This window comes from Gymnogyps californianus, chromosome Z (assembly GCF_018139145.2).
Source record: "Gymnogyps californianus isolate 813 chromosome Z, ASM1813914v2, whole genome shotgun sequence".
Classification (NCBI taxonomy): domain Eukaryota; kingdom Metazoa; phylum Chordata; class Aves; order Accipitriformes; family Cathartidae; genus Gymnogyps; species Gymnogyps californianus.
The window spans coordinates 74,818,612-74,843,754 of record NC_059500.1 but is presented as its reverse complement, the minus strand read 5'-3'; the positions used below and the strand labels follow the sequence as shown (position 1 = coordinate 74,843,754).

At 53.0% G+C, this 25,143-nt stretch overlaps 5 protein-coding genes across 8 annotated transcripts in view; 4 read left to right on the top strand and 1 right to left on the bottom strand.

The window, feature by feature from the left end:
- Positions 1 to 101: 101 nt before the first annotated feature.
- Positions 102 to 25,143, bottom strand: part of UBAP2 (ubiquitin associated protein 2) — an 82,158-nt gene continuing 57,116 nt past the window's right edge. For all 4 annotated transcript variants that reach the window (XM_050912934.1, XM_050912935.1, XM_050912936.1 and 1 more), the window contains 7 exons: positions 7,882 to 7,960; positions 6,212 to 6,426; positions 4,790 to 4,889; positions 4,599 to 4,706; positions 3,048 to 3,115; positions 1,854 to 2,045; positions 102 to 237 (listed from right to left, as the gene is read on the bottom strand). In XM_050912934.1, the coding sequence (XP_050768891.1) occupies positions 142 to 237; positions 1,854 to 2,045; positions 3,048 to 3,115; positions 4,599 to 4,706; positions 4,790 to 4,889; positions 6,212 to 6,426; positions 7,882 to 7,960 (858 nt within the window). In that variant the 3' untranslated portion in view covers positions 102 to 141. The remainder of the gene's footprint in view (positions 238 to 1,853; positions 2,046 to 3,047; positions 3,116 to 4,598; positions 4,707 to 4,789; positions 4,890 to 6,211; positions 6,427 to 7,881; positions 7,961 to 25,143) is intronic.
- LOC127027306 (interferon-like) lies at positions 12,827 to 13,402 on the top strand. The gene has a single exon (XM_050912943.1). The coding sequence runs from the start codon at positions 12,827 to 12,829 to the stop codon at positions 13,400 to 13,402; it is 576 nt and encodes a 191-aa protein (XP_050768900.1).
- On the top strand, positions 16,396 to 16,971 carry LOC127027305 (interferon-like). Its single transcript, XM_050912941.1, has one exon. It carries the CDS (start codon positions 16,396 to 16,398, stop codon positions 16,969 to 16,971), a length of 576 nt encoding a protein of 191 aa, XP_050768898.1.
- On the top strand, positions 19,447 to 20,022 carry LOC127027304 (interferon-like). Its single transcript, XM_050912940.1, has one exon. It carries the CDS (start codon positions 19,447 to 19,449, stop codon positions 20,020 to 20,022), a length of 576 nt encoding a protein of 191 aa, XP_050768897.1.
- LOC127027303 (interferon-like) lies at positions 22,495 to 23,070 on the top strand. The gene has a single exon (XM_050912939.1). The coding sequence runs from the start codon at positions 22,495 to 22,497 to the stop codon at positions 23,068 to 23,070; it is 576 nt and encodes a 191-aa protein (XP_050768896.1).

The following is a 25,143-nucleotide window of genomic DNA, read 5'->3' as shown; positions in this document are numbered from 1 at the left end:
CGCACAGACGTTTGGCTGAGCAGTTACTTCTCCTAATAATTCCAGGAATGGGCTTCGGCTTTTTTTTCTTTTTCTCTTTTCTTTTGTTTTTTTTTTCCTCCTCCTCTCCTTTCATTCTCTCCTCCTTCCCCCGTTTCGGATTTAGTTTGTCCAGTATGGAGAAGTGCCATAGGCGGTTTTGGTAGCCTGAGACTTTTGCTGCATGGTGCTGGGTTGGTTGCGTTGGCCAGATCCACCCTAGAAATTGGAAACGAAGGAGATATCAGCATCCACTGCCATAGCACCAGTGCTCGCCAGAAGACAAGCCCATCCAAACCTCACCAGAAGAGCTGCCACCCCCAGGGCCAACCCTGACACCCACCAACACAGTGATGCTCCCCCTGAACAGATCCATTTCTGCCCTGCAACATCGCATCTCGCAATCCAGGACCAGTGGCCACAGAGACACCAAGCAGGAGCGCAGGGACACACCATCCCACTGCCCCCCCCCCCCCCCCCCCCCCCCCCCCCCCCCCCCCCCCCCCCCCCCCCCCCCCCCGAAAGGTTCAAGCACAGGGAAGGAGAAGAGCAGGACTGGGGACAGCAAAGGAGCTCTCTCGAGGTGAAGGGAGGCAGTGCTCTAGCCAAGGATGTCACACATTCAGAGAGAGAAATCATTTCCTATTTCTGGACTCTAAGGCAGAACGCTCTGTTTTTTCAGGGAACATTTATAGTGAGGAAAGGAAACGCATGGGCTGGTGAAACCAAATCAGAGCTGACATGCAACCTGCAATGGGGATGCTTGCTTTTTCCCCCAGAGTTACAGTAAAAGTGCTCGCATCCTGCTCTCGTGCCGCAGCCAGGGGACAGCAGCGCCTGCCTCAGCTTCACACCTCACAGCCCATCTCTCCACACCCCACATCAGGATGGCCTCTTCACAGAATCACAGGCTGGCTGAGGCTGGCAGGGACCTCTCGAGGCATCTTGTCCAACCCCTCTGCTCAAGCAGGGTCACCTAGAGCCGGCTGCCCAGGACCATGTCCAGACAGCTCCAAGGATGGAGGCTCCACAACCTTCCTGGGCAACCTGTGCCAGTGCTTGGTCGCCATCCCAGTAAAAAAGTGTTTCCTGATGTTCAGAGGGAACCTCCTGTGTTTCAGTTTTGCCCATTGCCTCTGGTCCTGTCACTGGGCACCACTGGAAAGAGCCTGGCTCCATACTCTTTCACCCTTCCTTCAGATATTTATATACATTGATGAGATCCTCTCCCAGTCTTCTCTTCTCCAGGTTGAACTGTCCCAGCTCTCTCAGCGTTTCCTCATACGAGATATGCTCCAGTCCCTTCATCATCCTTGTGGCCCTTTGTTGGGCTCTCCAGTACATCCATGTCTCTCTTGTACTGGGGAGCCCACAACTGGACACAGCACTCCAGCTGTGGCCTCACCAGTGCTGAGCAGAGGGGAAGGATCAGCTCCCTCAACCTGCTGGCAATACTTTGCCTAACGCAGCCCAGGATACCATTGGTCTTCTTTGTGGCAAGGGCACATTGTTGGCTCATGGTCAACTTGGTGTCCACCAGCTTTTCTGTAAAGCTGCTTTGGCCCCCAGCGTATATGTACTAGTGCATGGGGTTGTTCCTCCCCAGGGGCAGGACTTTGCACTTCCCCTTGCTGAACTTCATGAGGTTCCCTCTCCAAGCTGGTAAACAGCATTGAGTCTGTCAGTCTGCAATCATTGTCAAGGCCCTTTCCCAATGAGCAAAGCAAAACCCAGAAGGAAGCAAAAACCCCCTAGACCCTGCTGGGATGTGGGGGGGGGGGGGGGGGAGCAATCTGCCCTCAGGCACGCTGTAGAGGCAGAAGGGGCCGACTCACCTGCCCATCTTGCTGAAGATGGTGATGCAGCATCTGGGAATGAGGCTGCTGATGCGCAGGCAGGATATGGAGAAACGGGGCTGGAGCATAACCCGGGGCAGCACCAGGGTTCAGGGGCCCAGTCGATCCAAGAGCAGAGGGCAGGCTGAAAGGAGGCGGTGTGCCAGCATGGAATCCCTGCTTGTCAAACGTCTGCACAGGAGGCGAGGGGGACAGTGTCAGAGACTGGTGTGAGCAGCCCCACAGTGACCAGACAAGAACAAGAGGTGCCCAAACACACATCACCTGAACCTCTCGCCAACCCCGTTAGCAAGCCAAGTCACATCGAATACCTGTGACCACTTCAGCAGATGAGTTTCAGCTCCTGTTCTCACCCATATTTCTGCACTAATACCTCTGACATTTTATTTTATTTTTATTTCCATGGCTGCTGTGTTCCTTTTTTCCCTGACCTCTTTTTACTCAGTGGGACATGGGATGGCAGTAGCTGCCTGAAACCAGTCTTTTACACGTTGCGGGGGCTCAGCCTGGCATTACTCAACCTACCCAGGGAAGCCCAACAAAAATGCAAGAAGAACTTGCAGTAAGATTTTCCTCCCCCTGGCCAAAGCTTGACCCCTAGCGCTAAGCGTGTAGCTGAGAGCTGGCTTCCTACCTGTAAGCATGGATCACAGCCAGACACCAGTTCCTCCAGCTGAGGGTGCAAGGAGGAGAAAACAGGAGCTGGACATAAGCCCACTGCAAACCACACCTTGTCAAAGCGCTTTCTGCTTTCCCTGGGAAGCTGTCTGCTGAGCAATGGCCACAGGAGAGCGTGGGACAGGAACCTTCAGGTGTTAGGGGTGGGCACTACTGACTGGTCTCTCTGGTAAAAAGCAAACGGCCTCTCGCCCTGCTGTGGGGGCTATTTTGACTAAAAACATTAGCGCCATCACATTTCATTTGCACCCAGGACACAGCTTGTGTGGGGCAGCGTGGGCAGTGTAGAGCGCTGCGCCTATGCCAGCAGCTGCTGCCGGGAGCTGACATGGCAGAAACAGTGGGCCAGAGCGTGAGACTCCACTCCAACAGCAAACAGAGCCAGTGTAAGAAATGCCACAGCCTGCTGACCCTGACACCAACTGGCCTGGAAACAGGAGGGGAGCCATCGGCCTGGCCTCAGGCCATGAGGGAAAACAGTCCAGCGTTGCTCACCTGAGTCTTGTTATAGACTGAGCCACTGATATCAGGCACACCTGTGTTACTTGAGGTCACAGAAACACCTGGAAAACAAACAAAAAAAAGGCACCGACAATGAGAAAGTCAACCACCACCCAGTGTGAGCCCCATGCTTCGCTCCTGGCACCTCCGGTGGCCTCAGTGGGTGCACCTTTGTCTGCAGCTGCTGCACCACATGCCCTGCTGCTGCTGCCGGCCAGCCTGGCAGGGTTCTCCGTGCTCTCAGACCCACGGCACCCCACATGGGAATAGAAGAAAGGGCTCGGTTCGTCGCTCCTGCTGCAAAGTGGGAAACCAGCCCACTGGGATAAATCACCCATGTCCACAACCCAGTGGTTGCTGCTTGGATTCAAATGCACTTCACCAGGCAGCAGCTGGCTGCACTCATTTAAGCTCGTGAAAAGCCAGCTTTCCCCTAGGATTAGGGATGCATTTGGCTCTATTGCAGCATTCAAGAGCTTTCCAGTAGTGTGCTGAGCGATGAGACTCAGCATCTGCTACACATTTGAGCCCTTGTCCTTTCACATCCCGCAGAAGGGTGAGGTCTGCAATGTTCCTCTGCCCTGAGAGAATTAACATCACTGATCCAGGCTGGCTTCCACCTGGACCAGCTGGTGCCACAACAGGCTCAGAAACACTCACTTACCAGCAAGTTGACTCTCAAACCAGCCACTTATTCAGAGTCTTATAAAGACGGGCTCTAATCATTTCACTTGGATCAGAATAAAACCAGCGGTTCCTTTGGCCAGAGGGTATACGCTGCCCTAAGGCTGTACCCTTCCTAGGACATTGCTCTTTGGATTGCTCCTCCACAGAGGAGAGCGTGATCAGCTCTTGGCTGAAGACAGTCCAGTTGGTGTTTCAAATGCACAGCAAATGCCTGGTATTTGCTTAAGCCCAAGGATGAACTAGTTAGTGCTAAGCAGTTCAGTATACATTTCTCAAATCTAACCAGCGTGTGCAGAATAAAGCTTTCATATAAGCTGTATAAATTCTTCAGCTTTTACAGTCACGAAGGAAACATTTCCAGGCATGAAACAATGCGATGAGTTACAGGGTGTACGGACAGCAGCTGAAACAACAGCCCAGAGATGTGTGAACTGCCCTGCTTGCTCCTAACACACTGCTATCTCAGGTAGCTACCAAGAAACTCAAAATCTAGTCACCGTTTGGCAGAGGACCATTTCAGCAGCAGCATCCAACTGCTTAGGCTTCAAAAACATGGCACTGCTGCAGGACCACTGTTCTTCAGCAAAGAAAACTTTGGCAGAGGAAAGAGCTCACCATTTCTCCCATGTACTACTGGGGACAAAGCTGCGCATCAGCCACACAAATCCTTATGCAAAGTTCAGCCATGAGGTTTAGAAGGAACACTTGGGCCATTAAAAAAGCATTTTGTATACGGGAGATGGAGAAACAGCTTGGATCGTGACCCTGTTTAGAGCTGGCTGCTGTGTCGACTGCACAGCACTGGGAGTTTGCCCTACTAAATCGCACTCAAGAGCAACCTCAACTCTCATGTGTTACCTTTCCCAGGTCCAGTGCCAGCAGATTTGTTTTGTGCTTGAGATGAACCACTGTAGCCTCCTTTGCTGTAATCTCCAGCTGCCGTTCCCTGCGTTAAGTCATCATAGCCTGCCGGTGTGTACAAGACAAGGTGTTACAGTGTGCAAGCAGCTCTGCAGACGCTCACATGAAAAGTGCGGTGGCAAGCATACCTGCTCCATAGCCGTGCTGCCCATAGCCACTCGCTTGCTGGAAAGGAGTTGATGCGGTGTTCAGGTTGACTCCATGCTGTTTAGCAGATGCCGGAGGTACCTGAACAAAGGAAGGGAACAAAAGGTGCTGTTAACTGTGGAACAGCACACGAAACACAAGCTCCCTCTGCCATCTAGTGGGGAAGGCACCTCCACCTCACGTGAGAAGTTTAATCTGGAGTTGGGAGCACTGGGGTGGCACGGGACGTTGCAGTCATGCTTCCAGCAGTAAGTTGCTGTAGTGGATTTGTGCAAGCCCCAAGTTTTCTGCTAGAGCCACCCCTCTGATTGCAGTGCAACCCCCTCTCAGAACAGGCTACATAATTCTTTCATACACCGACTGTAAATAGCAAATTCTCACCCACAAACCCAAGAAGGAGCAACCACAGTGCTCTCCCTCCAGAATCAAATGAAACATCAATTCCTGCCTGAGGCTATTTCATAGAACCCTGTCCTACAGGGCCCTAAAATAGACTCATCTACCCTTCTGCCTGGAGCATCACCGCTTCCCAAATAACCTTCTTCCTCCTGAGACTACCAGCACTGCTCTCTGACTTAATGGGGTCTCCTCATCCTCAAAAGGATTTCCTACACACTGTCAGCTTGCTGACTCAGCTTTGCGTCTCCCCTTGACTCTCCAGAGACTGGTAAGGGCTTTCAGGAACAGCGAGTCCATGAGCTGCAGTAACATGCGCAGGAGTCCATGAGTTCTGGCCTTTTAAATTTCCTATTTTCTTGGGGAAGGGACTGCAGCTATTTTCTCATGCTTGCACGTTTTTGGAGATCACTTGCAGACTGGGGAAGACGACTCTACTCCGTTCTCAAGAGACCCCACTTGAGTATTGGATCCAGCTCTGGGGTCCCCAGTACAAGAAAGACATGGACCTGTTACAGTAGGTCCAGAGGAGGCCACAAAAATGATCTGAGGGATGGAGCACCTCTCCTATGAAGACAGGCTGAGAGAGTTGGGGTTGTTCAGCCTGGAGAAGAGAAGGCTTCGGGGAGACCTTACTGCAGCCTTTCAATACTTAAAGGGGGCTTATAAGAAAGACAGAGAAAAACTTTTTACCAATGGTTTTAAACTGAAAGAGGGTAAGTTAAGATTGGACATAAGGAAGAAATTTTTTATGACAAGGGTGGAACAGGTTGCCCAGAGAAGCTGTGGGTGCCCCATCATTGGAAGTGTTCAAGGTTAGGTTGGATGGGGCTTTGAGCACCCTGATCTAGTGAAAAGTGCCTGTGACAAGGGGCTGGACTAGATGATCTTTGAAGGTCCCTTCCAACCCAAGTCATTCTATGATTCCAAGATGTAGAAGGTTTGGGCTGGAGAGAGCAAAACCAGAGGCACGAAGGGAGGGTTACAGTTCAGGCTGTCACACTTACAAACATGGTTGGCCCATATTGGAATGCACTGGGTACGCCGGGCACACCAGCGTAATAAGGTAACCCAGTGTAGCTGTACCCCGGGGGCAGGGTCGGGTTGAGGAAGGGCTGCTGAGTTGTATGGTGAGTCTGCGTCTGGTTCTGCTGTGGCTGGGCGAGCGTGGTAGCAGGAGCAGGGGAGGCAGAATCCCCACGGCCAAATTTTGTTACGTCACCTGCGAAAGAAAGAACCGATCAGAAAAGCTATCAAAGCTACTCCAAAAGTGGAGGACTCAAAGGACTCAAATCCTCTGAATACAAGTAGACAACTACAGAAGAGAGCGCATCCTACACTTGAAAGTCTGCAGTTGATGGGAAGCGCTCTCCCAGTCTCTGTTCCTGATGGCCACAGGGACACTGCCTGTTCATGGCACAGAACTCCATGCCATGGCTAATCCATTGATAAAATGGAGATACCAATACTTACCTATCTCACATGGTCTGAGCAGATTCATTACTATCAGATCATTGCAATAAAACAGGCTAAAAGCAGAAGTATGGTAAATGGCCAAAGAGCAAATGGTTGTTGGGTTAAAGTGTGACTCTCCTGGAGGTTAAACTGATTAGCTAAGCCTCATGGGCTGAAAGCAAGTTAGGATTTACAGGCAGTGATGGGCATATTTTTGTCAATGTCTGTTTATTTGTCAAGCATGACTAGTTAGATGTCAGGTTCCTCACACCACCAAAGTTCTGGAGACAGTAGCTGAAGACCAGGAAAGAAAGGCTTGCATCGCGGGCCACCTTATTAAAGAAGTAGGAAGGGATATTCGGTTATTAACCCAAAAGCAGCCTCCCGAGAGAAGTGATTACGAAGCAGAAAACTCCCTAACACTTGCATTTTCTGACAGCCTAAAGAGCAACATGTTCATGTGTATATCAATCACATCTGTCTCATTCCCAACCAGTATTCCTTTTTATTGGTTACCAAGAAATATGACAACACTTAATACCATCATTACTTATTAGAATTATAATGCCTACGGCTACAGTTTTAAGCTGTAATCAGATGGCAGTGGATAAAAACCACTGGCTGAAAGTCCTGGATGGCATTAATGTCATCTTTGCACAATAACTGAAGAGCAAGAGCAGGAATGAGGAAGGGCTTCTTAGACCACATGCTTTTGGGAATTAAGTCCATTAGATTTGGGGAGGGCGAGGGAGCACCTGCTAGATGCAGCTCATGCTGGAAACATACGAGTGCTAAAATAGCAGTAACAAAGTATGGGGAGCTGCTGAGGGTGGTCCACTCCAGTGCCAAAACAGGAAAGCAAGCCAGTTGAATTTCAAGAAGAATGATTAAGCTATGGAGTATTTTTCAAGCACCTGTATGTGCTTGGGAAGGGCACTAGATGACACTGCCATTTACATTCATAACAATTTTGCACTTAGTCTCAAAGGCTATCCAACTTACTCCCAGAAGAAGTCACATACGAATTACTGACCAAAACCATGAAGAAACATCAATGTCAGGGTTGAGAGGGAGATGCTCGCTTTTGTTTGACTAGTTTGGACTGATGGGTTTAACTGCTTACAGAAGGGAAAAATGATTGCTCTTTCAGCAATGGCAAAGTGACCTGCATTTAGAAAACAGCACACCTCACCTACCATCCTCGTCTTTAAATAGCACTCACCTGAGTAGGGGTTGTTAGCAAGGCTCCCATCTCTGCCTGTCAAGGTTGCAGGAGCAGGGAATGTAATTCCGTAGTAATCCTTGGAAAGAGACAACATCGTTTATTAATAGTTGAAACCATAGAAGAGCTGGACAGCTCTTATGAACCCCATATTATACGCATAAGAAAATTTAAAAAGGAGGAACTAAAGGAAGTTTGGGCAGAAGCTGACCTTATCGCTTACAGCAGAGCTGAAGATTTACCTGGATCCTCAACTTCAAAATAAAGCTACTTTATAGACATTTTTAATATTATATTAATCTCTTAATGGTAAGTTAAAGGCAACAACTAAATGCTTTTCCCTGCCAGCTCTCAGCTCTGAGCTGTCATCTTCCAGCGAGACAGCGGCTGGAAGAGCAACAGACCGTCAGGGACCAAAGACCTGGGGTCAGGCCAGCACTGTAATCACAATGTGGATATAGTGTAAAGGTTTTCCCTTGTACCATGCTATGTTTTCTAAAAGTGGAAACGTCAGCTAGGAAAACAGCACAAACATTAAAAAAAAAAGGGGGGGGGGAGAAAAAGAGTTACTACTGGATGACTGGAAAATTTATTTAAACTATGTTACAGGAGACCTCAGATCAGAAGTCTCCAAAGTGGGGTGCGCCAGACAATCCATTGGGGTGCATGAAGAAAATGGGTTTGGTACCATTAATAAATAAAATTTAAAAAATGTAAAGATAGTGTTTGTATAACCTTTCTCTCATCCTTTTTTAGTTTTTATTTTTGTGTATGTTTTATAACATACATATTAGTACAGTAGTATATGTATATAATTTAGAAATAAAAATACATTGGGGGCGAGTGCTCAGAAATTTTTTACTGATGAGGTGTGTGAACAAAAAAGGTGGAGACCACTGCCTTAGATCTTTCTTCTAAGTCCTCTGCCTTAGATCTTTTTCTAAGTCCTCTACAGGAAGGTAAATCAGTCCTCACCCTAGAAAGCTTGCACTCCAAGATGACAGGACATGCCAGCAAAACCAAAGCAGCATTTTGTCTTCAGTTTGGGAGAAAAAGAGACAGGTTTGCCCTTCTCTCTCTGGGTGAACTCCACATGTGGGGCTGGTACTCTAGTAAGTGTTTTTCTTCCTAATTCTCATGGTTTACTCCTCACCACCTCCAATCCATCAAGAGTTAATGCTTTAACCACTAACATATCCATTTCCACACATTCTCCAACACTGGAAAAACATCCTCCTCCATCATACCCCTCTCTGCAAATTCCCCAGCACCTCAAATGCTTTCTCAGAGCTGACAGCACCCTCCACCTTGCTGCATTTCTGTGCATCACCTCCCTGTTTCCTGCACGCAGTCCTCCATCACTGAACATGAAATAATCCGGCAAAGATTTAGTATTGCAGTTACTTTCTGTAACTTGAAACAGTGCCATATTTCATCATCCTTTGTGATGAAATGGTAATTCCAGGTAATTCCACCTTATCAACTCTGGCATAAATCACTTAACGAAACACAACCAAATTCACATTAAAAGGCTGTCGTGGTTTAACCCCAGTCAGCAACTCAGCACCACGCAGCCGTTTCCCCTTCCCCCTCCCAGTGGGGTGAGGAGGAGGAAAGCAAAGGAAAAAAAAAGTAAAACTCGTGGGTTGAGATAAGAACAGTTTAATAACTAAAGTAACATATAATACTAACAATAGTAATAATGAAATATAATAATAATAGTAATGAAAAGGAATGCAACAAAAACAAAAAAAAGGGGGGGGGGAGGAAACAGTGATGCACAATGCAATTGCTCACCACCCGCTGACCGATGCCCAGTTAGTTCCTGAACCGCGATCCGCGCCTCCCGGCCAACTCCCCCTGTTTATATACTGGGCATGATGTTCCATGGTATGGAATACCCCTTTGGCTAGTTCAGGTCAGCTGCCCCGGCTATGCTCCCTCCCAGCTTCTTGCACACCTGCTTGCTGGCAGAGCACGGGAGACTGAAAAGTCCTTGGCTTAAGATAAGCACTACTTAGCAACAACTAAAACATCAGAGTGTTATCAACATCATTCTCACACCAAATCCAAAACACAGCACTGTACCAGCTACTAAAAAGAAAGTTAACTCTGTCCCAGCCGAAACCAGGACAAAGTCTTTGCAGGTTACTCAAAAGCAGCCCTCCCGTCTCCTTCCCAGGAAAATGCCACAAAAAGCAGATTTGGAGAAGAGATCTGAACAGGATTCGCTGGATATCAACTGGAACTGTATGTTGGGTTTGTGTAGCAGGGGAGGGGCTACAGGGGTGGCTCCTGTGAGAAGCTGCTAGAAGCTTCCCTGGCTCCAACCCGGACCTGCCACTGGCCAAGGCCAAGCCCATCAGCAATGGTGGTAGCATTTCTATGATAGCATACTTAAGAAGAGGAAAAAGACTCCTGAGGGAGAGTGTAAGATGGAGGAGGAGGAAGAAGAAGAAGAGCTACAGTAAAAAAAGAGGAGGGGAGGAAGAAGAAGAAGATGGGAGAAGAAGAAGAGGAGCTACAGTGAAGAAAGGAGTGGGATGTGAGAGAAACAACCATGCACACAACGACATCAGCGAAGAAGGAGAGGGAGGAGGTGCGGGGGAGCAGAGATTCCCCTGCAGCCCGTGGTGAGAGGGCAGGCTGTCCCCCTGCAGCCCATGGAGGTTAACGGCGGAGCAGAGATTCCCCTGCAGCCTGTGGAGGACCCCACGCCGGAGCAGGTGGCTGGGCCCGGAGAAGGCCGTGACTCCGTGGGAAAGCCCACGCTGGAGCAGTTTACAGAGGACTGCAGTGCGTGGAAAGGACTTGAGCTGGAGAAACTCATGGAGGGCTGACTGCCATGGGAGGGACCCCACGCTGGAGCAGGGGAAGATTGTGAGGAGTCCTCCCCCCGAGGAGGAAGGAGCAGCAGAAACAGTGTGTGATGAACGGACCGCAACCCCCATTCCCCGTCCCCCTGCCGCTCGGGGAGAGAAGGTAGAGGAATCGGGAGCAAAGCTGAAGCCGGGAAGAAGGAAGGGGCAGGGGGAAGGTGTGTTTTTAAGATACGGTTCTATTTCTCATCATCCTACTCTGATTCAGTTGTTAACAAATTAAATTGGTTTATTTTTACCCAAAATGGAGTCTGTTTTCCCTGTGACCATAAGTGGTGAGTGATCCCTCCCTGTCCTTGTCTCGACCCATGAGCTTTTTGTTGTATTTTCTCCTTCCCATCCCGCTGTGGGGGAGGAGTGAGCGAGCGGCTGCGTGGTGCTTTGTGGCTGGCTGGGCTTAAACCACGACAAACTGACACACTAGCATTTTCCCCTATATAAACTGGATGAAATATAACCAAATCTGCACGAGAACAAGGTCTAAGGATTGCAATTATTCCCACTGCCTCTCAGGTGGGGGAAAACCACATCAGCACTCCATATCCCTACCCCACACACCTGTGCATACACATTCAAAACAAAAAAATCATTAGAAAATATGAGTGCAAGGCAGTTATCTTTGCACTTCATGTCCACCCCTAGGAAAACATCAGAAGAGATATTCTGCTCTTCAAGCAACACAGGTACTTCCTGACCTACAGAAGGCATGCAGGAGAAGGTGCCTAAAGTCGAAACTGAAATATCAGGAATAGACTCAAAAAGTGAGACAGAAAAGGACTGCTAAATGATAAGGGATTTGATGTAATAGATTTAAGCTCCACCAAGCAGCTCGCTAGGTACCATACACACCAGCGAAGGCATTTGTAACATCTCTGCTACACAGGCAGCCTGTAACAGACTAACAGAAAAGATAGTATATCCCAATGTAATACACACACACACAAAAAAACGACCACCAAAAAACCCACAGTGAGAATTTACAGCATCAACGTACACGTTAATTAACTGAGTTAAATTAAAAAAGAACACGCCCCCCAAACCTCAGGAGAAACCCTCATTTTCGCTGTATCAGCAGCCACCAGTACCTCTCACTGCTGGATGCCTCCCAGGAAGCAGTGACGACTTGCACTTGGGACTCTGCCCACTTTCGCTTTCTCAATGTAAGTGAACCAGCATGTCAAAGAAAAATATTCCCACCCTCTCCTGCCTCCCAAACATCTAATATTGCCTAATTTTTACAACAAATTCAAAACACAATAAAACCCCCAAAATCTAGAAATCACAATCATTGCATGAATAGTTGATGAAAAATCCTTCACAACATTTATGCATTTATTTCTGAATATCAACGCACTGAGGACAAATAACTCGGGGCGGGATGGGGGGTGGGGGTCAGGGCATGACAGATGGCCCCCAAAATATTCTGCAAGATATTTGCAAAGACAGGAAAAACTCATCCACCAGAAAAGCTGCAGATGCAATAGAGAAAGGAAAAGAAAAAAGGAAAAAAAAAAAAGACTGAAAAAATATTTGTCAATAAGAAATAAAGGAACACATGCATTAACTCATACAGAAATAATATGAGAGCATGAAATAAGAAAAATAGATGTTGGTAGGCAGATAGGCAGAGAAAATTCAAAACAAAACCCAAGAAAGACAATTTAAAAAACAGACGAAAAGGAAACCCTGAAATGCATCCCCAGCACAGCTGCCCCAAAAGTTTCTGCCACCATGCTTACACATCCCCTGCTGAACCATGGCAGCACAGGAGCTGGGCTCCCCCCCATACCCTGACAGCAGCCCTGCGAAAGAACCATCTCCCCTTCCAAGGGCAGGGTATCCTCCTGCTTACACTTTGACAAGCACAACAAAAGCTCTCAGGAGAAAGTAAACGGAAAGCAAAAATGAAAATGGAAACAGGGAAATTCTGTCTAGATGATGATGATGAAAGGAAACCCACCGCACCACATAAAGCCCGCCGCCCGGCAGCACCCCAAGCACAGCGCCCACCCGCACCCCCAACAAGCCTGACCAGGCTCCTGCCCACCACCACCCACAGCCCCGCCATGGCTGCGCCCGCAACCCCACAGCACCGCCTGACCCACGCCGCCCCGGCGCTCCTGCTCCTCCTGCCGGCTCTCGCCACCGCCCTCGCCTGCCACCACCTGCGGACCCGCGACGCCACCTTCCCCTGGGACAGCCTCCAGCTCCTCCAGGCCGTGGCTCCCAGCCCGACACAGCCCTGCCACCACCAGCACGCGCCCTTCTTCCCCGACACCCTCCTCCACACCAGCCACCCACAGCAAGCCGCAGCCGCCGCCCTCCACATCCTCCAGCACCTCTTCGACACCCTCAGCAGCCCCAGCACCCCACAACACTGGGACGACCAGGCACGCCACCACCTCCTCAACAACCTCCAGCACCACATCCACCACCTGGAGCAATGCCTGACAGCCAACGGCATGCTCTTCAAAAGGCAAGGGCCCCGCAACCTGATGCTCAGCATCACCAAATACTTCAGGCACATCCACGACTTCCTCCACGCCCACAACCACAGCGCCTGCGCCTGGGAACACGTTCGCCTCGAAGCTCTCGTCTGCTTCCAACACGTGGACACACTCATACGGCGAATGAAGAACTGAGCCGCTCCTGCCTGCCACCAAACCCACCCGTGCCCAACGCCCATCCCCACCCAACGCCAGCGGCCACAGATTGAGCTGAGGCAGCAGCAGCCCCGGCTGGGATTGCTCAGCACTGCTCACAACTCTTCCAGCCAGGACCCTGTGCTGACAGGAAGTGGGCATTACTACGGCGAGGCCGGGGCCAGGCTGTGGCAAAGCCCAGACACCTGCACCGCAGCCACACCTTCCCTGGAAAGGAAGGAGGAGGAAATTGCTGTGCTGCACGCTCATGGACAGCTGCGAGGCGATGGGGAGAGGGGTGGTATTTAATACCTGCTTTGTCATCTAGCCTGTCCAGACTGCGACCTCCCCTGACGGGGGGGAACGTCCCCATGGACACTGCGGGACTCTCACGCCAAGGACTATTTCTCACAAAACTCTATTTATTTATTTATTTATTTATTTAGCTGGTCATTTATTTATTTATTTATTTATCTATCTCTTTATTTGCTTGCTGGAAATAAAGACTTGTTGCAAAAACAAAAAAGAGGAAAAAAGAAAAGAGGTGATCATCGTGCATATACCTGACAGGCAAAGACAGGGTCTCTGCAGGCAGGCAGGGATGAGCCTCCCTCCTGCAGCCTGTCCCACTGATGCCTCCTGCCCCGGTCGAAGGCTCCGGACAGCGGGCCACTCTCAGGGACCCATCATGGTCCTCCAAGCCCACAGGCATCTCCTGCCGATGCCGGACCCTTGGAGCACGCACTTGCCCAGACCACACGATGCCTGTCCTGCACGCTCCTCCTTTCCCACCACCCACCCTGTCCCTTCCCAACCTTCTCCCACTGCCAAGACATGAAAGCCACCTCCAAAACACCACCCCATCACAAACAACCACTCAGCAATACCACAGCACTGCTGGGACCAAGCAGGGTGGCACGGACAAGGTGCACCTCAAGGAGGGGACCCACCAAGGCCTGTGGAGATTTGGACAAGGAACAGCACCCCAGTGCTACCAACCCCCCCCCCCCCCCCCAAGGAAACACCAAAAAGTCACAAAAAACACAGGACATACCCAGGACTGCTCATTGCTCTCCTACAACCACCACAACTGGCCCAGGGCTCGCACACCAGTGGCCACAGGGACCTCCCTCACTACACAGAGCACATTGGCCTAGGCCTTCTTCACCCCAACACATCCTCAGCAAACAAAAAGATACATCCCCCAAACACCACCACCCAACATGGTCCAAAACTACTAGCACAGAACAGCACAGCATTCCCAATGAAGGAAACTGCCCATGCACCACCAGCACCAGCTGCTCCTTCACCCTTCAACCACCATCCCAAAAATATCTGCCCCAGGTGCTTTGCCCTCCCCAGGTAAGCCCGAGCAACACAACACAAAAGTTCAGCAGCTCTGGCCTCCTCCCGCATGGGACAAAGACGTTGTTCTCCACGCTTAGTCACACCACCTGCACCAGCACATCACTACAAGGACACTGCTCTGTGCAAACGCAAATGGACGCCTCCCATGCTGCTGCAGAGGGAGACAAGAAGTGGGACCAAATATATTCAGGTACACAGCAGGACCCCTCAAGATGCATCTTCCAGCTTGTACTACAGTCCCTCTGATGTTCCTTCTAATCAGAAATACCCTGTTATGCCAGGCAGGGGGAACCTCATTGGCTCTCTCTTCTCTGAGGTGGCTGAAGAAAGCAAACCCTCCTCAGACATAAAAACAGAGAAGGAGAGGTAACAACACAAGCTGCAACACAGGAAATTCAAACATGAAAGAATAAACACGTTATTATCATCTGTACTATGAAGGTGACACACCACCACAAGAGGGATCAGAGAGGTTGTGGGATGTCCATTCCTGGAGACAGATCCAAAAGCATCACTGGACAAGGCCATCAGCAACCTCCGCCGACACCACCTATCCTCAGCACCAGATTGCACTCGGAACCTCCAGACCAAAATATACCATTGAAAAAGAATTTTAAAAAAGGAAAGAAATGAGGCATGAACAGTGGTAAAATAAAACCACAGAGAAACTGAGAAGTTCCAGTAGAATGAGGGCATAACATAAGACACATGCATTTCACCAGGCAAACACTGCTAATTCGAAAAACGGAATTGTTTGTAGAGGACTTCTTCCGCCGCGCAGGACAATGAGATAGTGGTCACGAAAAATTCTTCAACCGGCACAAATAGCAAAAATCATCCTATAAAAAAAATACTTCTGGCTGCATCACCTTCATTGTTCAATAAGCAACAACTTAGAATACACTTCTTATCCCCCATCACAAAGAGGTTCAAAACAAGGAAAGGGAAGCAAAGAGATTATAAAAGTTTCATCAGCAAACATTCAGACCTCAAGCGCTTACACCCAGAGCCACCTACTAAATGGACATCTCAACTTACGCAGCTCCTGAGATCCTTGAGAAATACATTAGTTTACAAATCTCCAAAAACGTAAAAAGAAATTATGTATTCATATTAAAACAAACATCACAAACATACTGAAAGTAAAAAATCCCACAACCAATACTGGAGTATTACATAAAGAGAAGAGACTTGGGCAGGATGGGAAATTCAGCGGAACACAAAAGGCAGGACAGCTAGCCCAGGAGGGAAAGCAGAAACCACAAAAAACCCACATCAGGAGTAGAACTGCCCCATGTGTCAGCAACGCTACGCATTCACATCCACTACTCCAACAATACAGGCAACCTCCCGCAAACCGCCTTCTCCTAAAACGCCACCAGCAAAGCACCGCCACCGCCCTCCCCACGCACGGCCACCCCACCAACGCACTTCCCCAAGACCACCACAGCCACCAGCCAAAACTGAAAACCACAGCCGGAAACTCGCTGCAATCAGAAAGCGAGGAAGGCAAACCCGACGCACCACATAAAGCCCGCCGCCCGGCAGCACCCCAAGCACAGCGCCCACCCGCACCCCCAACAAGCCTGACCAGGCTCCTGCCCACCACCACCCACAGCCCCGCCATGGCTGCGCCCGCAACCCCACAGCACCGCCTGACCCACGCCGCCCCGGCGCTCCTGCTCCTCCTGCCGGCTCTCGCCACCGCCCTCGCCTGCCACCACCTGCGGACCCGCGACGCCACCTTCCCCTGGGACAGCCTCCAGCTCCTCCAGGCCGTGGCTCCCAGCCCGACACAGCCCTGCCACCACCAGCACGCGCCCTTCTTCCCCGACACCCTCCTCCACACCAGCCACCCACAGCAAGCCGCAGCCGCCGCCCTCCACATCCTCCAGCACCTCTTCGACACCCTCAGCAGCCCCAGCACCCCACAACACTGGGACGACCAGGCACGCCACCACCTCCTCAACAACCTCCAGCACCACATCCAGCAGCTCCAGCAATGCCTGACAGCCAACGGCACGCTCTTCCAAGCCCAAGGGCCCCGCAACCTGATGCTCAGCATCACCAAATACTTCAGGCACATCCACGACTTCCTCCACGCCCACAACCACAGCGCCTGCGCCTGGGAACACGTCCGCCTCGAAGCTCGCGCCTGCTTCCAACGCCTCCACAACCTCACCCGCACCACGCGCAGTTAGACCAACGACCCTCACCCACCCGCGCCCACGACGCCACTTCTGCACCACTGCCCCATCCCCACCTCTGTCCTCCCGCTTCCCCTGACCGACGGCACGACCCGCTGCAAGAACGGCCCTGCACCCTCGGCCTCCACTGACTGCTCCTCTATTTATCGCACCTACTCTATTAATGTTGACAATGGTTCTTATCTATTTATTCACCTATTTATTTGACAGAAAATAAAGACCTGTTGCAAAAACCTTGCCACTGCCTCTCCTCTCAGCACCACAGGAACGAGCCTGTGGAGTGGGGGGGAGCCACCTCCACTCAACACCTACTCCAAGCCCTGCTCCAAACAGGGCCCTGCAGATCCCGTGCCCACTCTTCTCTGTCGCACCTCCCCGAGGCGGCGCTTGCCACAACCTCTCTGCAAAACCTCTGCCAGCCTTGAGCCACCCTCACCAGAATCACCTCTTCGGCCCTTCTCTCCTCAACGTTTTCCACCTTCCATCCCGCTTTAGACCGACTCGTGATCGGCTCTGGAGTCCTCAGTACAAGGAAGGCACCGACCTCTTGGAGCGGGTCCAGAGGAGGGCCACAAACACCATCAGACGGATGGAACACCCCTCCTCTAACGAAAGGCTGAGAGAGTTGGCCTTGTTCAGCCTGCACAAGAGAAGGCTCCGCGGAGACCTTTGTGCGGCCTTTCAGGACTTCAACGGGGCTTATAGGAAAGACGGGGACAGGCTTTGCAATAGGGCCTCTAGCGGCAGCACAAGGCCTAATGGCTTTAAACTACGAGAGGCTAGATTCAGGCTAGACACAAGGAAGACATTTTTTACCACGAGGGTGGCGAAACGCTGGAAACCGTTGCCCAGAGAGGCGGTAGATGCCTCATCCCTGGAAACATTCAAGGGTCAGCTTGGACGGGGCTCTGAGCAACCGGATCTAGTTGAAGATGGCCCTCCTCACTGCTGGGGGGCTGGACCAGATGACCTTTAAAGGTCCCTCCCAACCCAAACCATTCTACCTTTCCATGAAGGAGAGGCACGGCGGAGACCGCTTTGATTAGCCTGACTTCGGCTACTCTTGCCACTTCAGGCATCGTTCACGACAACTCTCTCGTTGCGCTGCTTGAAAACACCTTGCAGCACCAACTATTCTAGGGCAGCACGGACAAGGTCCACCCACGGACCTCCAGCATCACCCGACCTCCCGCAGTGACGGCACCTAGGTACGCCAAATCATCCTGCACGTGCCAGCACCCCAAGCACAGCACCCACCAACACAACGCTGCCTGACAAGACCACCGCTCCCAGCCCGCCACCGCCCTGCCACCACCACCCCACACACATTGCCCCTCCTCCACAACCTCTGACAACACACGCGGCAGCCGCTCTCACACCAGCAGAACACGATCCTTGCTGTCAGAACGGACCCGAAAACCTCAGCGACTGCAACCTCCTCCTCCTCCTCCTCCCACTAGAGCTCTACAACTGGAGCAGCTGGCTCAGCTCCACCACCGGAGGACTCTTGGACACCCCTCCTCTAGGGGCGCAGGCCCTCAGGCCAGACCAAACGCAAGACCCTTCGCTTACGGGGCACACTGTCTTCTGGCCTCTCCAGACACCTCAGGCCAGGAGGCAGAGAAAACACAACACCACCCCTGCTACACGGGCACACGCATGGCACCACAGCCAGGGACCCAACCCAGCAGCAGCAGCAGCAGCAGCAGCAGCAAAACTCTTCCCTTTTTCCTCTTCCTTTTTCCTCAAGCCTTTCCTCCTGCCTTCCTTCCCCATTCTCAGCAGCTTCAAACACAGGAGCTGGGGCAGCTCCATCCAGGAACACATCCAATGCTCAAGTGCCTACACCCAGAGCCGCCTCCTCGCAAGCCGCCGCCACCCCAAGGCCCTCGCTCCAGGACGGGGATCCCCAGGCGCTGCCAAGTGACATCACTTCACAACCTTTCCCAACACGAACAGAAAAGAACAGCTAAGACGAAAGCAAAGGCGAGCCACAAGTGAAAGGAAAACAGACCACAACCAACACCAGGGCATTAGAGGCGGAAAAGACACTGCGGCAGGAAGGGAAACTTCAGCTGCAGAAAACAGGCACCACAGCTCGCCCTGCACGCAACAGGGAAACCCTAACACACCTCCCCGCCGCAGCTGCCCCCAAGGGCTCTGCCCCAGCGCTTTCGCATCCCCCACTCCACCACTACACTCAACCTCCCCCCAACACGCCACCAGCAAAGCACCGCCACCGCCCTCCCCACGCACGGCCACCCCACCAACGCACTTCCCCAAGACCACCACAGCCACCAGCCAAAACTGAAAACCACAGCCGGAAACTCGCTGCAATCAGAAAGCGAGGAAGGCAAACCCGACGCACCACATAAAGCCCGCTGCCCGGCAGCACCCCAAGCACAGCGCCCACCCGCACCCCCAACAAGCCTGACCAGGCTCCTGCCCACCACCACCCACAGCCCCGCCATGGCTGCGCCCGCAACCCCACAGCACCGCCTGACCCACGCCGCCCCGGCGCTCCTGCTCCTCCTGCCGGCTCTCGCCACCGCCCTCGCCTGCCACCACCTGCGGACCCGCGACGCCACCTTCCCCTGGGACAGCCTCCAGCTCCTCCAGGCCGTGGCTCCCAGCCCGACACAGCCCTGCCACCACCAGCACGCGCCCTTCTTCCCCGACACCCTCCTCCACACCAGCCACCCACAGCAAGCCGCAGCCGCCGCCCTCCACATCCTCCAGCACCTCTTCGACACCCTCAGCAGCCCCAGCACCCCACAACACTGGGACGACCAGGCACGCCACCACCTCCTCAACAACCTCCAGCACCACATCCAGCAGCTCCAGCAATGCCTGACAGCCAACGGCACGCTCTTCCAAGCCCAAGGGCCCCGCAACCTGATGCTCAGCATCACCAAATACTTCAGGCACATCCACGACTTCCTCCACGCCCACAACCACAGCGCCTGCGCCTGGGAACACGTCCGCCTCGAAGCTCGCGCCTGCTTCCAACGCCTCCACAACCTCACCCGCACCACGCGCAGTTAGACCAACGACCCTCACCCACCCGCGCCCACGACGCCACTTCTGCACCACTGCCCCATCCCCACCTCTGTCCTCCCGCTTCCCCTGACCGACGGCACGACCCGCTGCAAGAACGGCCCTGCACCCTCGGCCTCCACTGACTGCTCCTCTATTTATCGCACCTACTCTATTAATGTTGACAATGGTTCTTATCTATTTATTCACCTATTTATTTGACAGAAAATAAAGACCTGTTGCAAAAACCTTGCCACTGCCTCTCCTCTCAGCACCACAGGAACGAGCCTGTGGAGTGGGGGGGAGCCACCTCCACTCAACACCTACTCCAAGCCCTGCTCCAGACAGGGCCCTGCAGATCCCGTGCCCACTCTTCTCTGTCGCACCTCCCCGAGGAGGCGCTTGCCACAACCTCTCTGCAAAACCTCTGCCAGCCTTGAGCCACCCTCACCAGAATCACCTCTTCGGCCCTTCTCTCCTCAACGTTTTCCACCTTCCATCCCGCTTTAGACCGACTCGTGATCGGCTCTGGAGTCCTCAGTACAAGGAAGGCACCGACCTCTTGGAGCGGGTCCAGAGGAGGGCCACAAACACCATCAGACGGATGGAACACCCCTCCTCTAACGAAAGGCTGAGAGAGTTGGCCTTGTTCAGCCTGCACAAGAGAAGGCTCCGCGGAGACCTTTGTGCGGCCTTTCAGGACTTCAACGGGGCTTATAGGAAAGACGGGGACAGGCTTTGCAATAGGGCCTCTAGCGGCAGCACAAGGCCTAATGGCTTTAAACTACGAGAGGCTAGATTCAGGCTAGACACAAGGAAGACATTTTTTACCACGAGGGCGGCGAAACGCTGGAAACCGTTGCCCAGAGAGGCGGTAGATGCCTCATCCCTGGAAACATTCAAGGGTCAGCTTGGACGGGGCTCTGAGCAACCGGATCTAGTTGAAGATGGCCCTCCTCACTGCTGGGGGGCTGGACCAGATGACCTTTAAAGGTCCCTCCCAACCCAAACCATTCTACCTTTCCATGAAGGAGAGGCACGGCAGAGACCGCTTTGATTAGCCTGACTTCGGCTACTCTTGCCACTTCAGGCATCGTTCACGACAACTCTCTCGTTGCGCTGCTTGAAAACACCTTGCAGCACCAACTATTCTAGGGCAGCACGGACAAGGTCCACCCACGGACCTCCAGCATCACCCGACCTCCCGCAGTGACGGCACCTAGGTACGCCAAATCATCCTGCACGTGCCAGCACCCCAAGCACAGCACCCACCAACACAACGCTGCCTGACAAGACCACCGCTCCCAGCCCGCCACCGCCCTGCCACCACCACCCCACACACATTGCCCCTCCTCCACAACCTCTGACAACACACGCGGCAGCCGCTCTCACACCAGCAGAACACGATCCTTGCTGTCAGAACGGACCCGAAAACCTCAGCGACTGCAACCTCCTCCTCCTCCTCCTCCCACTAGAGCTCTACAACTGGAGCAGCTGGCTCAGCTCCACCACCGGAGGACTCTTGGACACCCCTCCTCTAGGGGCGCAGGCCCTCAGGCCAGACCAAACGCAAGACCCTTCGCTTACGGGGCACACTGTCTTCTGGCCTCTCCAGACACCTCAGGCCAGGAGGCAGAGAAAACACAACACCACCCCTGCTACACGGGCACACGCATGGCACCACAGCCAGGGACCCAACCCAGCAGCAGCAGCAGCAGCAGCAGCAAAACTCTTCCCTTTTTCCTCTTCCTTTTTCCTCAAGCCTTTCCTCCTGCCTTCCTTCCCCATTCTCAGCAGCTTCAAACACAGGAGCTGGGGCAGCTCCATCCAGGAACACATCCAATGCTCAAGTGCCTACACCCAGAGCCGCCTCCTCGCAAGCCGCCGCCACCCCAAGGCCCTCGCTCCAGGACGGGGATCCCCAGGCGCTGCCAAGTGACATCACTTCACAACCTTTCCCAACACAAACAGAAAAGAACAGCTAAGACGAAAGCAAAGGCGAGCCACAAGTGAAAGGAAAACAGACCACAACCAACACCAGGGCATTAGAGGCGGAAAAGACACTGCGGCAGGAAGGGAAACTTCAGCTGCAGAAAACAGGCACCACAGCTCGCCCTGCACGCAACAGGGAAACCCTAACACACCTCCCCGCCGCAGCTGCCCCCAAGGGCTCTGCCCCAGCGCTTTCGCATCCCCCACTCCACCACTACACTCAACCTCCCCCCAACACGCCACCAGCAAAGCACCGCCACCGCCCTCCCCACGCACGGCCACCCCACCAACGCACTTCCCCAAGACCACCACAGCCACCAGCCAAAACTGAAAACCACAGCCGGAAACTCGCTGCAATCAGAAAGCGAGGAAGGCAAACCCGACGCACCACATAAAGCCCGCCGCCCGGCAGCACCCCAAGCACAGCGCCCACCCGCACCCCCAACAAGCCTGACCAGGCTCCTGCCCACCACCACCCACAGCCCCGCCATGGCTGCGCCCGCAACCCCACAGCACCGCCTGACCCACGCCGCCCCGGCGCTCCTGCTCCTCCTGCCGGCTCTCGCCACCGCCCTCGCCTGCCACCACCTGCGGACCCGCGACGCCACCTTCCCCTGGGACAGCCTCCAGCTCCTCCAGGCCGTGGCTCCCAGCCCGACACAGCCCTGCCACCACCAGCACGCGCCCTTCTTCCCCGACACCCTCCTCCACACCAGCCACCCACAGCAAGCCGCAGCCGCCGCCCTCCACATCCTCCAGCACCTCTTCGACACCCTCAGCAGCCCCAGCACCCCACAACACTGGGACGACCAGGCACGCCACCACCTCCTCAACAACCTCCAGCACCACATCCAGCAGCTCCAGCAATGCCTGACAGCCAACGGCACGCTCTTCCAAGCCCAAGGGCCCCGCAACCTGATGCTCAGCATCACCAAATACTTCAGGCACATCCACGACTTCCTCCACGCCCACAACCACAGCGCCTGCGCCTGGGAACACGTCCGCCTCGAAGCTCGCGCCTGCTTCCAACGCCTCCACAACCTCACCCGCACCACGCGCAGTTAGACCAACGACCCTCACCCACCCGCGCCCACGACGCCACTTCTGCACCACTGCCCCATCCCCACCTCTGTCCTCCCGCTTCCCCTGACCGACGGCACGACCCGCTGCAAGAACGGCCCTGCACCCTCGGCCTCCACTGACTGCTCCTCTATTTATCGCACCTACTCTATTAATGTTGACAATGGTTCTTATCTATTTATTCACCTATTTATTTGACAGAAAATAAAGACCTGTTGCAAAAACCTTGCCACTGCCTCTCCTCTCAGCACCACAGGAACGAGCCTGTGGAGTGGGGGGGAGCCACCTCCACTCAACACCTACTCCAAGCCCTGCTCCAGACAGGGCCCTGCAGATCCCGTGCCCACTCTTCTCTGTCGCACCTCCCCGAGGAGGCGCTTGCCACAACCTCTCTGCAAAACCTCTGCCAGCCTTGAGCCACCCTCACCAGAATCACCTCTTCGGCCCTTCTCTCCTCAACGTTTTCCACCTTCCATCCCGCTTTAGACCGACTCGTGATCGGCTCTGGAGTCCTCAGTACAAGGAAGGCACCGACCTCTTGGAGCGGGTCCAGAGGAGGGCCACAAACACCATCAGACGGATGGAACACCCCTCCTCTAACGAAAGGCTGAGAGAGTTGGCCTTGTTCAGCCTGCACAAGAGAAGGCTCCGCGGAGACCTTTGTGCGGCCTTTCAGGACTTCAACGGGGCTTATAGGAAAGACGGGGACAGGCTTTGCAATAGGGCCTCTAGCGGCAGCACAAGGCCTAATGGCTTTAAACTACGAGAGGCTAGATTCAGGCTAGACACAAGGAAGACATTTTTTACCACGAGGGCGGCGAAACGCTGGAAACCGTTGCCCAGAGAGGCGGTAGATGCCTCATCCCTGGAAACATTCAAGGGTCAGCTTGGACGGGGCTCTGAGCAACCGGATCTAGTTGAAGATGGCCCTCCTCACTGCTGGGGGGCTGGACCAGATGACCTTTAAAGGTCCCTCCCAACCCAAACCATTCTACCTTTCCATGAAGGAGAGGCACGGCAGAGACCGCTTTGATTAGCCTGACTTCGGCTACTCTTGCCACTTCAGGCATCGTTCATGACAACTCTCTCGTTGCGCTGCTTGAAAACACCTTGCAGCACCAACTATTCTAGGGCAGCCTGCAGAAGTTATGAATCCTTATATTTTTTGTTTTTCAGGCTTACTCTTGAATTTAATGGACAAGTTAAGAAATTTTTTTCTTTATGTGTTCTACTGTATTTATTTTTGGTTATGTATTACTCATTGATTTTTTCCCCTGCATTTGCTGTCACCACATGTAAACAACATCAGCAATCAGGTGCTGGCCCCTTAGAACCAAACCTCTGCACCAAGAGGCATGTTCTGCTCCAGCCTCTGCATGGAGCTGTGGTACAGCTACATGAAAAAAGCACTCCTGTCCATAGAGGAACAGAAAAATTGAGCGAACACATGGGAAGCGCAAGCTGGTTAAATTTGAACAGCACTCCTAGAAAACATTTTGTCTCCTACCAATGTAACTATGTGTATTCGGTTTGTGTGGCAAGGCTGTGGTAGCGAGGGGGCTATAGGGGTGTCTTCTGTGAGAAGCTGCTAGAAGCTTCCACTGTCAGACAGAACCAATGCCAGCCAGCTCCAAGGTGGACCCACTGCTGGCAAAGGCCTAGCCAATCAGCGACAGTGGTGGTACCTCTGTGATAACATATTTAAGAAAGGGAGAATATTGCTTCACAACAGCAATTACAGCCAGAGAGAGGAGTGAGAAGATGTGAGAGAAACAACTCTGCAGACACCAAGGTCAGTGGAGAAGGAGGAGGAGGTGGTGCTCCAGGCGCCAGAGCAGAGAATCCCCTGCAGCCCGTGGTGAAGACCATGGTGAGGCAGGCTGTCCCCCTGCAGCCCATGGAGGTCCACAGTGGAGCAGATATCCACCTGCAGCCTGTGGAGGACCCCACGCTGGAGCAGGTGGATGCCCAAAGGACGCTGTGACCCTGTGAAGAGCCTGCGCTGGAGCAGCCTCCTGGCAAGACCTGTGGCCCCGTGGAGAGAGGAGCCCATGCTAG